Source organism: Odontesthes bonariensis, chromosome 11, assembly GCF_027942865.1.
Source record: "Odontesthes bonariensis isolate fOdoBon6 chromosome 11, fOdoBon6.hap1, whole genome shotgun sequence".
In the NCBI taxonomy this organism is placed as follows: Eukaryota; Metazoa; Chordata; class Actinopteri; order Atheriniformes; family Atherinopsidae; genus Odontesthes; species Odontesthes bonariensis.
The window spans coordinates 6,063,917-6,079,241 of NC_134516.1; the positions used below are offsets into that span (position 1 = coordinate 6,063,917).

Genomic DNA, 15,325 nt, shown 5'->3' on the forward strand with positions numbered 1-15,325 from the left:
TCACCTCTGAGCTTTGCTCTGGCTCTCATGTTCCCCACACAGAGAGGTTTCAGTGTCCTCACTCTGATCCATGCTGCTGAACTCACATCAGCTCACACACACTTTCTACCTTCTTCTGCAGAGGAAACACACATCATTCATCTGCACAGCAGCTCACATCCTCCTCTCCATCGTTGATGTAAAAATATCAGCTGCTCCTTCTCTGATTGGCTCAGATTCTCTGTTCCACATCAGTTTCAGTTTAATCATTATTTTCATTAATTGAGTTTCTCAGCAAAGTGATGCTATAGAATAAAACAGATATTATAAATGAATACATGCAATAAAAGGTCAAAATTAACCAGAAAACTTTTCAAAACTCCAGTTCCAGTAATTTGACTCTTCATTCAGAGAAACTTATATCAGAGACGCCACTAAAACCTGTTTTTCAGGTGATGTTTTCAACAGATTTTCAAAAGAAAAGTAGAAAAAAACCTCTCTAAGATACTTGAAAAGGTCACAAGAAAAACAATAATTTTCAGCTAATCTCCAGATAAATGACGTGTTGTTGCAGCTCTAATTCAGCGACACAATAAAGCAGATGTAAAACATGCTGGAATTTAAGTTTGTTTGTGGGATAAAGAGACATTTTTATACAGTGAAGACGGGAAACTGAACACGGAGAAACAAGGAAAAACTGGCCTGACGAGTACCGACTGTGGTGGAACATGGAGGTGGGTTATGATCAAGGTGATGGAATTTAATAACCTTGAAAAACCTGTCAGACTCACTGAGTTACACAATGAGAAAGCCACACCTCCATCCAGGGTGTTCCCTTTAGTCTTTAAGAGAAAAACAGCAGAGAGTTTCTGTGTCTGACTTCAGTGGAAGAAACCGCAGTTATCCCCACAAATTAAAACATAATGTGATTTATTTTGGCAATAAAACAATAAACAATATGTTTCTAATCAACAACAATGTAAATGATAATCATGCAGATTTTTCTTCAAAGTTGTTCGAGTGATCAAACTGGACCTGAATAATAAAGTGAACATGTTCCCCAAACATTACAGAGCAGAAACACACAGGAAGGTTACTGAAGACAAGGTTCAAACTCACAGTTTGTTCAAGCCAAGTGTTGAAGAAAACGAGGCTCCGCTCCACAGACACAGGTGAGCTGCTTCCTGGAATCAGTCAGAGCTCCACCCCTGATGGGGGCAGGACAGGTAGGAGGGGGGGGGGGGGGGGGGGGGGGGGCAGGACAGGTAGGAGGGACGGGCAGCAACAGGATCCGACTTCATTTAAATCTGAGTTTAACAGCAGCTTGTAACCTTGTTTTAACATTCTGATTCGTTTTAAAATGAATAAACTTCATCAATCTTACTCTCACTATCCAGTGCTGGTCAAGCTACTTTTAAAAAGTAATTAGTTACAGTTACTGTTCCCAAAAAGTAATTGAGTTAGTAACTCAGTTACCACATTGTAAAAGTAATTAGTTACTCAGCAAACAAACTGTGGTGTTATTTTTATGTTCTATAATGCTGTTACGTTCTATAAGATCTTTAACATCAAATATGTTTATATTAATATAATTATATTTATATTGATATTAACTGATTGAAAAAAACACTATATACAGTAATTTAGAACATTCTATATTTATTTGAACTCAATAGATTGCAGCTTGCCATATGATGCATAGAAATAAAAACATAAATATTGAATATAAAATTCAAGTGCAAAATTAAGACGCACAAATGTAAACTTGGGTTAAAAGAACCAAAGGAAAATCTGGCCATTAAGTAGTGCAATTCTCTGTAACTGTATTTTAGGCCTAAAAAAAAAAGGCCAGGAACCAGGTGACCAGGACCAGAACCCAAATCCAGGATGCAGAGGTTCTTCAGTGAATGTGGTGCTGAAGGTGTGGAGGTGGATCAGTGTGTCAGAGGAGACTCTGTAGAAGGACAGAGTGCCAGCAGGACGGTCCACATACACTGCTGCTCTGTTACCGACAGAGGAAAGGTTAATGGACTATATGTAGCTACTTTTTTAGGGGTAATGGCCTATTTATGGACTTGTTGGCACCTGCTAGTGTATCGTTTTCAGCACAGGTCTGACCTGCTGCACTCACATTAACAGACACAGCAGCAGCACTTTAATTTGGCTCTTTATCTTACATTAGCATGCCTACGCAAACCATAGAAACATATATTTCATGTATCAATATGAACATATCATGTGGAATAGCAGGTATTGAACTCAAATGTAGACACAGACGAGGCAGGCAGGTGAAAGGATTGAAAACTTTTAATTAAAACTGATTAAAAACATAAGTCCTTAGGCAGTTGTCACAAAACAAAACTTATCCAACAAAAGGGCAGCTGAGGTCAAAGAAAATAAAACGACAAAGACAAAAAACGAAGGCAGAGATATACCAACTAAAACCATAAAGTAAACCCAAACCACAGTCCATGGACCATTTAATCTAATGGAGCTTTCCATGCACAAGATGCAATAATCAAACAAAAAATAACAGTTCATATCCAAACCAGTTAAAGTGATACTCCGGAGTAGATTCAACCTGGGGTCATTATCAACACAAGCCTGATAGCTTTTCTGCAGCTAAAGCTGCGTCGACGTCACTTCTGGGAGCTTCAAAGTAAGATGAGGGTTGATCTACTACTGTAGACAACATAGCAAGGCTGCTCAATTTCTCCATTGATAAAATAACTTCACAACTCTACAACATAAAAATTCATAAAAAAAAACATGTAGAATATAGCATACACTTTGTTGTCTACAGAAGTAGATCAACCCTCATCTTACTATATAACCCAATGACCCTAACCTAATCTGTAGTTCCCCAGAACTTTGTCCTTGACCTGTTTGGAGCTCTTTGGTCCAAACTGTGCTTTGTAATGGTGCTGTAACACAGGGCCGGTTTTTGCTATGGACAATGTGGGCGACTGCCCAGGGCGCACTCTATGTGAGGGGGCACGAGCGCCCTCAAAAAAAAAAAATCTGATCCCAGGCCACACAACACAAACTGCCTCCAATCCAAATAAACTGTATTTCATTCCTAACATCAACATAGACCCATATAAATATGTAATTAACTGGGTTATGTGAAAAATAAAAAAATAACAAATCTGTCGGTCATCTACGTGAATGTGTTTAGGTCCCGTGACTCCGGTTGATTGACAGGTGAACAGACGGCGTTAATGGGAAAAGCAAAGGTAAAAATGTGGAGTCATCATGGATCATCATCATGGTGAAAGACCAAAGAAGCCATCAGGTGCCCAGTTTAGAAAGAGAAGAAGAGGAGAAGAGGAGAAACGGGCAGAAGATTAAGGGATGCAGATTTCTATGAGCTACGTAGGCTATAGGCTATCTGTTAGCCTCTTGCTAATATGTTGCTGTTAGCCACGACTGTATTTGATTTTTAGTTTTGCTGAACAAGAATTAGAATTGAGGCATCATGTTATGCAGCTAATTTCACCCAAAGGCAACCTGGTCCAGTTTGTGTTTGCAACACAACAAGAAGTCCCGACTGTGGATTAGTTTTATTGTTTTGAGCTATATGCTAAATTTAATAACTTAAATAGCTTCTAATATCCATTGACATGGCATTTTGTAAGCTACATGTGGTATCTTTTTGTACCTTTTTGTATTTAAGATTATATATCATAAAATAATACAAATAATATAATATGTTGTTGTTGTTAATATCAGACATCCCAAGTTCCAAAAACTCATTTCAGGGAGATGACTCAGTCTCCTCCACTCCTCCACTACTAATTTTGAATTTTAGCCGAATGAATAAATAGGCAGCAGGTCTGTGGGCTGTCTGTGGCAGTAGCACGACGATGACGTCAGTAACACCCACTTTACGACAAAAATTCAAAATTACAGTAACCCGGATTTTTTTAAGTAAGCGACGCACCTCCACGTTATCAGTGCTAGTGTAGAGTAATTAATAAATTATAAACAGCATAGTTTGTGCCCAGTGGCGGCTGGTGATTCAATTTATTCAAATAGCACCTCACAATCAGAACACAACACACAAATTCTAAAAACCACCTAAACTAGACCATTGTTCAAGTATTAATACAATTAGAGAGATACTTTGGATATTGTTGACCTTAAATAAAGAGTTTTGGGACAGAATAGATAAAGAAATATAGGCTACTGTAATTAGAATAGACCACATGTTACACCATCTAAACACCAGTCAACTAGATAATTGTTAAACTATCAATACAGTTAGAGACAGACATTGGGTTGATCAAAAATGAAGAGTTTTGGGGCAGAATAGATTCAGAAAGTAGGCTACTTTAATGAAAATAGACCATATGTGATACCATAACCACAACATAATAGTAGGGAGGGATGATGGTTCTGAATTTCCTATTCTATTGCAAAATGTACAAATATTCAGGAAAAACAAAGACCACATTAAAAGGTAGGTGTGTCTAATGTTTTGAGGACTAATATAGAAGACTGGATCAATTCTGATGTTTTTAAATGTGCTATATAAATAAAGCTGACTTGACTTGACTGCACTGAAAAATGGACAACAACTAATTTCTACATCAGAGACTCACCTCTGCAGCAATCCTACTGTCTGTGGTCTTCTTCCCCGAGAGCCCGGCGCTTCCTCGGATGCTCGCTTGATGGATGTGATTGATTCGATGAATTGTCCAATCACGTTAAGATTAAAAATAAGGAAAACTCTGCCATTGGTCTGGGCGCACAGAGATGCGAACTAGAATAAATTTTTCATGCGCCAATGAAAAGCTGCCTCTGCTTGTTCGCGGTAAAAAAGTTTGCTAGCTCTCATAGACTCCAGTGTTACCGGCGACCACCTGGAGGAGGGCTTTATATCCAATAGCAAATAGCAAGCCTAGCAGTGGCGGTTGGTCAATAGAGGGCGCTAGAGCGCCGCCCCTCCTGTGAATCAACCATAACAAATATAAAATTAATTATACATTTGTACATTGCGTTTTTACTCGTGCAGTGGTGTGATAGACTCTGCTGTAGGCTACATGCCACTGCCAGCAACCATTAAATGCTTTCGACTTTAAGCTAGGCTTGCTATTTGCTATTGGATATAAAGCCCTCCTCCAGGTGGTCGCCGGTAACACTGGAGTCTAAGAGAGCTAGCAAACTTTTTTACCGCGAACAAGCAGAGGCAGCTTTTCATTGGCGCATGAAAATTTTATTCTAGTTCGCAGCTCTGTGCGCCCAGACCAATGGCAGAGTTTTCCTTATTTTTAATCTTAACGTGATTGGACAATTCATCGAATCAATCACGTCCATCAAGCAAGCATCCGAGGAAGCGCCGGGCTCTCGGGGAAGAAGACCACAGACAGTAGGATTGCTGCAGAGGTGAGTCTCTGATGTAGAAATTAGTTGTTGTCCATTTTTCAGTGCAGTCAAGTCAAGTCAGCTTTATTTATATAGCACATTTAAAAACATCAGAATTGATCCAGTCTTCTATATTAGTCCTCAAAACATTAGACACACCTACCTTTTAATGTGGTCTTTGTTTTTCCTGAATATTTGTACATTTTGCAATAGAATAGGAAATTCAGAACCATCATCCCTCCCTACTATTATGTTGTGGTTATGGTATAACATATGGTCTATTTTCATTAAAGTAGCCTACTTTCTGAATCTATTCTGCCCCAAAACTCTTATTTTTGATCAACCCAATGTCTGTCTCTAACTGTATTGATAGTTTAACAATTATCTAGTTGACTGGTGTTTAGATGGTGTAACATGTGGTCTATTCTAATTACAGTAGCCTATATTTCTTTATCTATTCTGTCCCAAAACTCTTTATTTAAGGTCAACAATATCCAAAGTATCTCTCTAATTGTATTAATACTTGAACAATGGTCTAGTTTAGGTGGTTTTTAGAATTTGTGTGTTGTGTTCTGATTGTGAGGTGCTATTTGACCCGTCACGCGCAACTGCGCCCCCCCAACAAATTGAATCACCAGCCGCCACTGAAGCCTAGCTTGTCGAAAGCATTTAATGGTTGCTGGCTGTGGCATGTAGCCTACAGCAGAGTCTATCACACCACTGCACGAGTAAAAACGCAATGTACAAATGTATAATTAATTTCATATTTGTTATGGTTGATTCACAGGAGGGGCGGCGCTCTAGCGCCCTCTATTGACCAACCGCCACTGTTTGTGCCTGTATAATGTTGCCCATAGGAAACCGTTTCATGGCCGAATATCTCAAGAGAGCAGCCAGACGCCTCTCGAATATCTTCGGAACAGCTCCAAATGACCAACAACAAGCAGGGGTGAGTAGAACATCATGTTATAATGTGAAATCAAGGGCCCAATGTCAAAAAACCGGTCTTATCCTTTAACAGATCAAACAGCTTTATATTACGTCTGTGAGGTGCAGCATAGCGTTAACAGCGTTTTATTGTGAAAGGTCTCACCGGAAGTGTCAGTCATTTGTAACATCTCCAGCTTTACCTTTTCTGTAGATACCATCTGTGGCCACTAGAGGGCAGAAACGCCCTGCTCACAGCATAAAGACTGAATCTGCAGACTGCAGCTGGCTGCCTTCATCATATGAACAAAATGACTTTGGAACAGATTTCCCTCCATTTCAGACACAACGGGACAACAATGCTGTCAGTAAAACATTCAAACTCACAAAGTTTATTTATTTATTTATTTGAACATGTCACATAGACAGAACGATGACATACTCAAAAGTAAACAGTTTGTGTTTTTTTAACTTCACATATTCACACCTCCTCATATAGTAAAAATTGAAAGAAAATAAATGATTGTAGTGTGGGCTATCTCTTATAGAAAAATAAATATTGAAAGATCTTAAATGCACAAGATAAAAAAGGGGATAATAAATAATAAAAAAACAAGCAGAAAAGAAAAGGTAAGTCCATTCTAAACAGTTACAGGGGGTTAGGACAGGTTAAGATTTGCTATGAGTGTGTATCATTTATCTGCATGGGGATTATTTACATGTTGCAGACATTTTTGGAACGAGGATATATCATTTTTTAATGCAAGCCATGAAGGTGGGGATTTGGCATATCGACACTTGTGAATATAATATTTAGTGATGATGATGAGGTTATTTACCAAGAACTCTGTTATTCTATCTTTGAGGATTACGCCTACTTGGATGTTTTGAAAAGAGCAGAAATCCGTGTTTCTGGAACTGGACGATGATAAATCACGGAGAGATTTCCACAGATTTTGGACAGTCTCACATTCATAAAATATGTTGTTTCCAGATTTGTTTTGCAATTATAACAGTTTTCTACAACAAATTTAAATCTTCTTTTTAAAAATTCCTTTGAGGGATAGATGTTGTTTATATTTTTGAAATGAACTTCTTTACATTTTGGGGGAATTTTAAGTATTTTGTGTGAATAGTTGATTTTTCAGATTTGTTATAATCTCTAAGAATGAATGAGCTTCTTGCTATACCTGGATATAAGGTGTTCACTGAATACTGTCTTAAAAATGTATTGTTACAGTTTTCACTTACTAGGTCCAAATCATCTAACTTTATTTGATGTAAATTTGGAGTTGGAATGGTCAAGATATTGATCCTCTTTGTGAGCGTTCAACAGCAACATTCTGCCATCAGGAACCAGCTCCAGTCCTGGTGTCCTTTCATCATCTAACAGGAAGTGAATGTGAGAAACATCAGGATGAACCCCGGCTGCTCACCAGACCTCTGCTCATTGGAGCAGAATCAGTGAACATCTGTCAGCAGGTTGGAATCCATCTGGGCTGATTGCAGCTCAGTGATTCCTCTCTGATGTCACAGTTTGTCACATGTGCAGCAAACTAACTGCAGCTGACATCAGCTGAATGGGCTCAGTGGAAGTGAGCTGCAGAGAAACACAACCTGCTGATACTCAGTGTGAAGCTTTGACTGGAAACACACAGAAAAACAACATCCTGGAAGAATGGCAGCTTCCATCTTTAAAGGACCGGAAGAGGAAGAAGTTTCCAAGGAATCATTTAGAAGAGTTTCAAACAGAAACTGACTGAGTCCATGAATCTGAAAAGGTGTTTCTGAGTGAAAGAGACAGACATGAACAGCCTGAACTATCTGTTCAGCAGGGATTCTCTGACAGGAGGACACTCTGTGTACTCAGCACAGAGACAACCAGGAAACAGATGACATGAACCCAAATCCAGGATGCAGAGGTTCTTCAGTGAATGTGGTGCTGAAGGTGTGGAGGTGGATCAGTGTGTCAGAGGAGACTCTGTAGAAGGACAGAGTGCCAGCAGGACGGTCCACATACACTGCTGCTCTGTTACAGACAGAGGAGGAGGAAATGTCTGTTCTTCTGTTATTGTGCCAGACAGAGTATTCACCTCCATCAGAACAGCTCAGAATCCAGGACTGATCATTCCCTCCAAACTCACTGTCTCCTCTCCTGCTGATTCCTCTGGAACTCACTGATATATAAACTCCTCCTCCTCTCCACTCGACCTCCCAGTAACAGCGACCAGTCAGAACATTTCTACACAGCAGCTGAGGCCACCGGCCATCAAACCTGTCTGGATGATCAGGATATGACTGAACCTCCTCCACACATGTCACCTTCCTGTTATTGTCAGACAGTTTCAGTTTCCTGTTCACTGTGTTTGTGTCGATTGTGAGTTGGCAGGAATCTGATGGAGAGAACAAACACAGTCCAGCTGCAGTTATTGATCCATCATCTGTTCACTTTGATCAATGAGTGATGTGACAGTGTGACGATGGCTGGATGTCATGAATCAGATGAAGAACACACTCACACTTCCTCAGCCCTGGTGTCAGCCATCGTTCTCCAGCAGGCTCCACCCTGAAAGCAGGAAAATAACTGTCACATGTTTCAGGACTCCAGAAATAGCATCTAGAATGAGCCGGTCCCATTCCAGCTGATGCTGGAGGAACGGTGGAGCACATGCTGCCAGTCATACCCATATATTCTGCTTATGTCCCAAAGTAAAGACACTCTGGGGAGAGGTATCTGATGCTCTGTACCTCGGGATGCTGCTGTGGCTCTATTAGGAGTGATGCCTAAAGGGCTGAATGGGAGGCCAGAGAAACATCTGTACATATATTACTCACAGCAGCACTGAGCTGCAGAACTATTAGATGGCTGAACCCCCCCTTCATATAACATCTGGATCCAGAAGGTTTGGGGCCTCCATCAGATGGAGCACATTACAGATCTATGAAGGCTCCTAAAGTCCATCTTTACTAACCGCTGGAGTCCTGTCGGCTCTTTATGAACACAATGAGACTGCTTAGCCTTCCTGCTCTGCCACCTGTTTCCCATCATCCACACAGAGCCTCACAATGTTTCAGTGCTGCTTTCCTCAGCACTTATTTCTGTGTGGGCTTGTACATGTGAATGTCTGAATGTGTATATTTGATTTAACACATTTAATGTGGCCCTGTGATGGATGGCGACCTGTCCAGGGTGAACCCCGCCTCTGGCCCCGCTGGGAGGGGCTCCGGCCCCCCCGCGACCCGACCGACGGATTCAGCGGGTGGAGAAGGTGGATGGATGGATGTTTCATGCATTTCATTGGGAGTGGATATTTGTTCTGTTGGTCTCTTGTTTGCTTTTGATCTTAATTTGGATATAATGTGTGTAATTATCATCTCCAGCTGGATAGAGAAAAGTGTAGAAACTGAACGTCGGCGCTGAAAACCCAATAAAAAACAAGTTCAAACTAAATGTTTTCTGCAGTCAGATGATGGAGATGATGAAGTTTCTGTCTCTGAATTCAACTCTTCAACTTTGGAAGAATTTTCACTTTGATTTTTCTCTCATTTCTGAAGCCAAATATGAGCTTTAAACACTGAGCTGAAATCTCTTCAGTCTCTGACATCATGGTCTCTCCTGATGGTCACATTGTTTCTGCTGACTCCTCCTCTCAGAAGGTTTCAGGGCAGCCAAACATCCAGATCCTCTCTCAGGACGCAGGTCTAACCCACATGTACGCATTTCCAGATGTACGCCCAACATGGTTCTAGAAATCTTTGTGCTAAGCTAGGCTAACATGTCCTGGACCCATCTGTGCGTCTGATCCAGGGTCAGAGGACCAACAGACACTTCTCACTGCTGTTCCTGCAGATGTTCTCCTTGGAGACCTCCACAAATATCTTCTGTTCATGTCCAACCAGCGTTGGTGCTGTGAGCAAAGGAAACAGGCTCCTACATGTGTGATTGTTCATGTAACACTCAGCAGGAAGCAGAAGCACAGGGCTGAGTGCAGGACAGAGAACATGTTCCCAGCTCTGCCTCCTCTGTCAGACACTGTGAGGCTGCAGCAGGCCTCTCCATACCTGAGTGTGTGTGGATCCTTCAGTGCAGCCCTCAGCAGCTTCTCTCCTGAGGCTCCTGGATGGTTGTAGCTCAGGTCCAGCTCTCTCAGATGGGAGGGGTTGGAGGTCACAGCTTCAGCCAGAGAAGCACAGCCTTCCTCTGTGATCAGACAGCCTGACAGGCTGCAGACACACACAACAACAGAAACTCTGAGAGAACTGCTCTGAAGCTCAAGCTGAATGTCTGCAACTGTCTCACATTACTGACTCTGTGTCTTCAGAAATCTGAGTCACAATCATACTACACGCACGTGGATGGACCTGATTTCTGCTCCCATTTTAGCCCCGAACACATGCAGCCACTCCCCACTGAGTCCTGTTCAGATAGAAATATGCTCTGCACCACAGTGAGAGCAGCAGTGAAGAAGAAGCTGAGTTCCTGTGGTGTCAGAGGCCTAAAGCTGCTGGAACAATCACACAAAGAGCATCCACAGGTGTTCTGTTACCTGAGAGTTTCCAGTCTGCAGTTTGGACTCTTCAGGCCAGCAGACACCTGCTTCACCCCTGAATCCTGCAGGTTGTTGTTACTCAGGTCCAGTTGTGTCAGGCTGGAGGACTGGGAGCTGAGAGCTGAGGACACAGCTGCACATCCTTCATCTGAGAGGTTACAGACGCTCAGCCTGAGGAGACAGTTACAGAGAAAAAGAACAGCTGGGATCAGAATCAGTCAGCTCTAATGCTGACTGTGGACTGAAAGCCCACTTAGAGGGAACATCAGGGTTAGAAGCCTGTGATCGTGTCCGTGCGGTGGTTTTTATGCTCAGAGACGCATCATGAGTGAAACAAGGAGTCCACACGGTGGCTGAGCCTTTCCACCCTGGAGCTGCAGCTCATCAGAGACAGTCTCAGAATCTGATTCAAACAGCAGAGGCTTTCATGGGGAACACAGCTGAGGAACTGATCCCATCAGACTGATGGTGGGGCTGACTTCAGAGCTGCCCACCGGGAACAAAGGCTAACATTTATCAGCACTCTGCTCCAGCATGAAAACAGCCTCACCTGAGAGTTTCCAGCCCACAGGTTGGACTCTGCAGGCCAGACAGCAGCTTCACTCCTGAATCCTGCTGCAGGTTGTTGTTACTCAGGTCCAGTTGTGTCAGGCTGGAGGACTGGGAGCTGAGAGCTGAGGACAGAGCTGCACATCCTTCATCTGAGAGGTTACAGACGCTCAGCCTGAGGAGAAGATGTTAAACAGTCTCACATTCAGTCACATTTAATAAGAACAGTCACATAAGGGACAATAATGATGTGAAGCTGCTCTGCAGCCACAATATCTCTGTAACTTCTACTGAGGAGTCTCTGGCCCTCATTTATCAAACTTGCGTAAGACGAAAAACGTGCGTAGGTCGTGTGTACGTTCTTTTCTGCGCAAAGGTTGGCATTTATCAAATCCATCGTGAGCGCAGGAAAGATGAAATCGCCACGACAGGTCTGAGGGCGTGTACGCACTTTTCCATTTTGACTTGCGGTGACTGCAATAGCATACATACACAGCAGCGCGTGCCTTATGAGTCGCAACAAATCCCTTGGTTAAAATTACAGACTTATCACTTCAAAGAAGGCCCATGTTTTATTTGACTTCAACATAAATATAAACATAAACGCAAATTAAATAAATTAAACAAGTACAACTCTGTAATTGGAAGAGTGATGGCTCATTATTCAACCGCGCACCCTCACACCGAACAGGAGAGGCGCTTTAACACTGCGCACTGTGGAGAGGTTAGGGCACCTAAAGGGCAGGTGGATCTGTCTCTCGGCTGCGGGGGAACCCTTCTATATACGCCCGAAAACGTATGCAATATTATTATTGCATGCGGGGTTCTCCATACATTCTCCAAAAAAATGGAGTGCCATTTCCAGATGTACATCCAGAGGACCCCGTACCCAGAGATCCCACCAGCCTGCACATTCTGTTATTCAAGGAAAAAAGACGTAGCTCCGATCAGGCCAGCCACCCTCTCCTCCAAGGCACTCAAATCCAAACCTGGATCGGACCTGGATTTACTTGTATATTTTCCTTCCTGTCAGATTCATCTCACCCTGTTTTATTCTTATTTTGCTGCCTTGCACAGCTGAGCTGGTTGCAGTGTACATTTCACTGCCGGCGTTCAGCTGCAGGTGACCAATAAAGATGGCTGATCCTCGATCGGTCGTTAATTATCTCATTATGTTAACAAATCAAAGCAGCTTTTCATGAGAACTTGTTCATTTATGTCCTAATCTTTGATCACATCATGTTTTAAAGAGGCGACTCTGAAAAGCTTCATGGGAACAGAAAACAACTTCCTGAATGTCACCAAAAGCTTTTTCTGCTCTCTGAAGGCTTTTTTGGCTTTTTTCTGAAACAGAGAAAGAGAAGATGTTGGTCACATGACTGATCACATGACCAAGCAGCTGCTGGATGGAGCAGAGGAGCAGGACCTGTTCAGCCTCTCATCTTTGCCTCCAAAGTGATGGTGTCTGTTCTGATAACTGCAGTAAAACAGACGACACACCAACAGCCCGACTCACAGTTCAGTTTGGATCCTCCAACAGTCCGAGCTGAAATCAGCTGGATGTTCCACTTTATCATACTTCTCCTGTTATCTGATGGAAACAAGGGGTTTTCTCCAGATTTCACATGTTTAACATGAACAAAGGGATCCACAAACAGAAAATCTCTCTGCACGTATCTGATGTATATTTTCACATTTCTGCACATCTTTGTCTTCATGATGTTAAACACGTGTTTGTGGATGGAAATGACACGCTTTGAGAAAACTACAACAGATATACTGAATCATTTCCTGTAACTCTACCAGAATATAAATAAATGTTCCACCAGAGTTCATGTGTGTGTGCTGCGCTGCGCAGACTAGATCAGAGGAAAGGGACACAGATCTGGAGACGTTTTACTTTGTGGATTTAAAACAGATGTGAAGATGTTTTCAGATTATTGCATCACAGAGACTGTATGAAGCTGAAACAGCAGAGAAACCTGACCTGAGAGCTTCCAGCTTACAGTGAGGACTCTGCAGTCCATCAAACAGCTGCTTCACTCCTGAGCCGTAGATACTCAGGTCCAGTTGTGTCAGGCTGGAGGACTGGGAGCTGAGAGCTGAGGACAGAGCTGCACATCCTTCATCTGAGAGGGTACAGCTGCTCAGCCTGAGGAGGAAATAATGAGAGAAGTAGGAATCTGGGACTTTCTCTCCTATAGAAACAGCAGCAGGATATTCATACACATCCCTCTATATCTGTACTCACACAGCTTTGTTGGAGACTTTGACCACTGGCAGCAGCCTCAGAAGAACTTCCTCTGAAGGATCGTATTTATTCAGGTCAAACACATCCAGATGTTTTCCTGATGACAGTAAGATGAAGACCAGAGCTGACCACTGAGAAGGTAACAGATAATCTGTGGAGAGAGTTCCAGAACTCAGGGCCTGTTGGATCCGCTCCACCAGAGAACGATCATTCAGTTCATTCAGACAGTGGAACAGATTGATGCTTCTCTCTGCAGACAGATCCTCATCCCAACTGATCTTATCCTTGATGTAACGGACTGTTCTCTGATTGGTCTGTGAGCTACTTCCTGTCTGTGTCAGCAGGCCTCGTAGGAGCCTCTGATTGGTCTGCAGGGAAAGACCCAGGAGGAAGCGGAGGAACAGGTCCAGGTGTCCATTTGGACTCTCTAAGGCCTTGTTCACAGCGCATAGATTCAGATCATTCAGATCAAGTACTTTAGGCCTTTTGGATTCTTCATCTTCTCTCATCAGGTTGAGTCCAGAGTTGATGAAGGTCAGATGCACATGAAGAGCAGCCAGAAACTCCTGAACACTCAGATGGATGAAGCAGAACACCTTCTCCTGGTACAGCCCTCTCTCCTCTCTAAAGATCTGTGTGAACACTCCTGAGTACACTGAGGCTGCTGAGATATCGATGCCACACTCTGTCAGGTCTGATTCATAGAAGATCAGGTTTCCTTTCTGCAGCTGCTCAAAAGCCAGTTTTCCCAGAGACTCAATCATCTTCTTGCACTCTGGACTCCAGTGTGGATCTGTCTCAGCTCCTCCTTCATACTTGAGCTTCTTCACTTTGGCCTGAACCACCAGGAAGTGGATGTACATCTCAGTCAGGGTGCTGGGCAGCTCTGCTCCCTCTCTGGTGTCCAACACATCCTCCAGAACTGTAGCAGTGATCCAGCAGAAGACCGGGATGTGGCACATGATGTGCAGGCTTCGGGATGTCTGGATGTGGGAGATGATCCTGCTGGCCTGCTCCTCATCTCTGAACCTCTTCCTGAAGTACTCCTCCTTCTGTGGGTCAGTGAACCCTCTGACCTCTGTCACCATGCCAACACAGCCAGCAGGGATCTGATTGGCTGCTGCGGGTCGTGTGGTTATCCAGAGGCGAGCAGAGGGAAGCAGCTCCCCCCTGATGAGGTTTGTCAGCAGCACATCCACTGAGGTGGGCTCTGTAGCATCAGTCAGGGGCTCCTTGCTGTGGAAGTCCAGAGGAAGTCGACACTCATCCAGACCGTCAAAGATGAACACAACCTGGAACTGTTCAAAGCTGCAGATTCCTGCTGCTTTGGTCTCAGTAAAGAAGTGATGAACAAGTTCCACCAAGCTGAACTTTCTCTCTCTCAGCACATTCAGCTCTCTGAAAGTGAATGGAAACATGAAGTGGATGTCCTGGTTGGCTTTGCCTTCAGCCCAGTCCAGAGTGAACTTCTGTGTTAAGACTGTTTTCCCAATGCCAGCCACTCCCTTTGTCAGCACTGTTCTGATTGGTTCATCTCTTCCAGGTGGGCCTTTAAAGATGTCTTCTTGTCTGATGGATGTTTCTGCTCTGCCTGCTTTCCTGGATGCTGCTTCAATCTGTCTGACCTCATGTTCATCATTGACCTCTCCGCTCCCTCCCTCTGTGATGTAGAGCTCTGTGTAGATCTGATTCAGAAGGGTTG

The 15,325-nt window shown here is 43.1% G+C and overlaps 2 protein-coding genes across 4 annotated transcripts in view; both read right to left on the reverse strand.

The window, feature by feature from the left end:
* Positions 1-15,325, reverse strand: part of LOC142391520 (uncharacterized) — a 47,353-nt gene that overhangs the window by 20,174 nt on the left and 11,854 nt on the right. The window contains exons 1-2 of one of the 3 annotated variants that reach the window (XM_075477348.1): positions 1,099-1,183; positions 5-112 (exon numbers count right to left, since the gene is read on the reverse strand). In XM_075477348.1, coding sequence (XP_075333463.1) covers positions 5-72 — 68 coding nt within the window. In that variant the 5' untranslated portion in view covers positions 73-112; positions 1,099-1,183. Of the gene's footprint in view, positions 1-4; positions 116-1,098; positions 1,184-15,325 lie in introns of those variants that run through there. The other 2 variants (XM_075477346.1, XM_075477347.1) reach the window with 2 other exon arrangements.
* Positions 6,665-12,949, reverse strand: LOC142391171 (neoverrucotoxin subunit beta-like). The gene is made up of 5 exons (XM_075476948.1): positions 12,889-12,949; positions 10,821-11,025; positions 10,336-10,497; positions 8,793-8,839; positions 6,665-8,666 (listed from the first exon to the last, which is right to left on the reverse strand). Exons 1-5 carry the CDS (start codon positions 12,947-12,949, stop codon positions 8,140-8,142), a joined length of 1,002 nt encoding a protein of 333 aa, XP_075333063.1. The 3' UTR covers positions 6,665-8,139.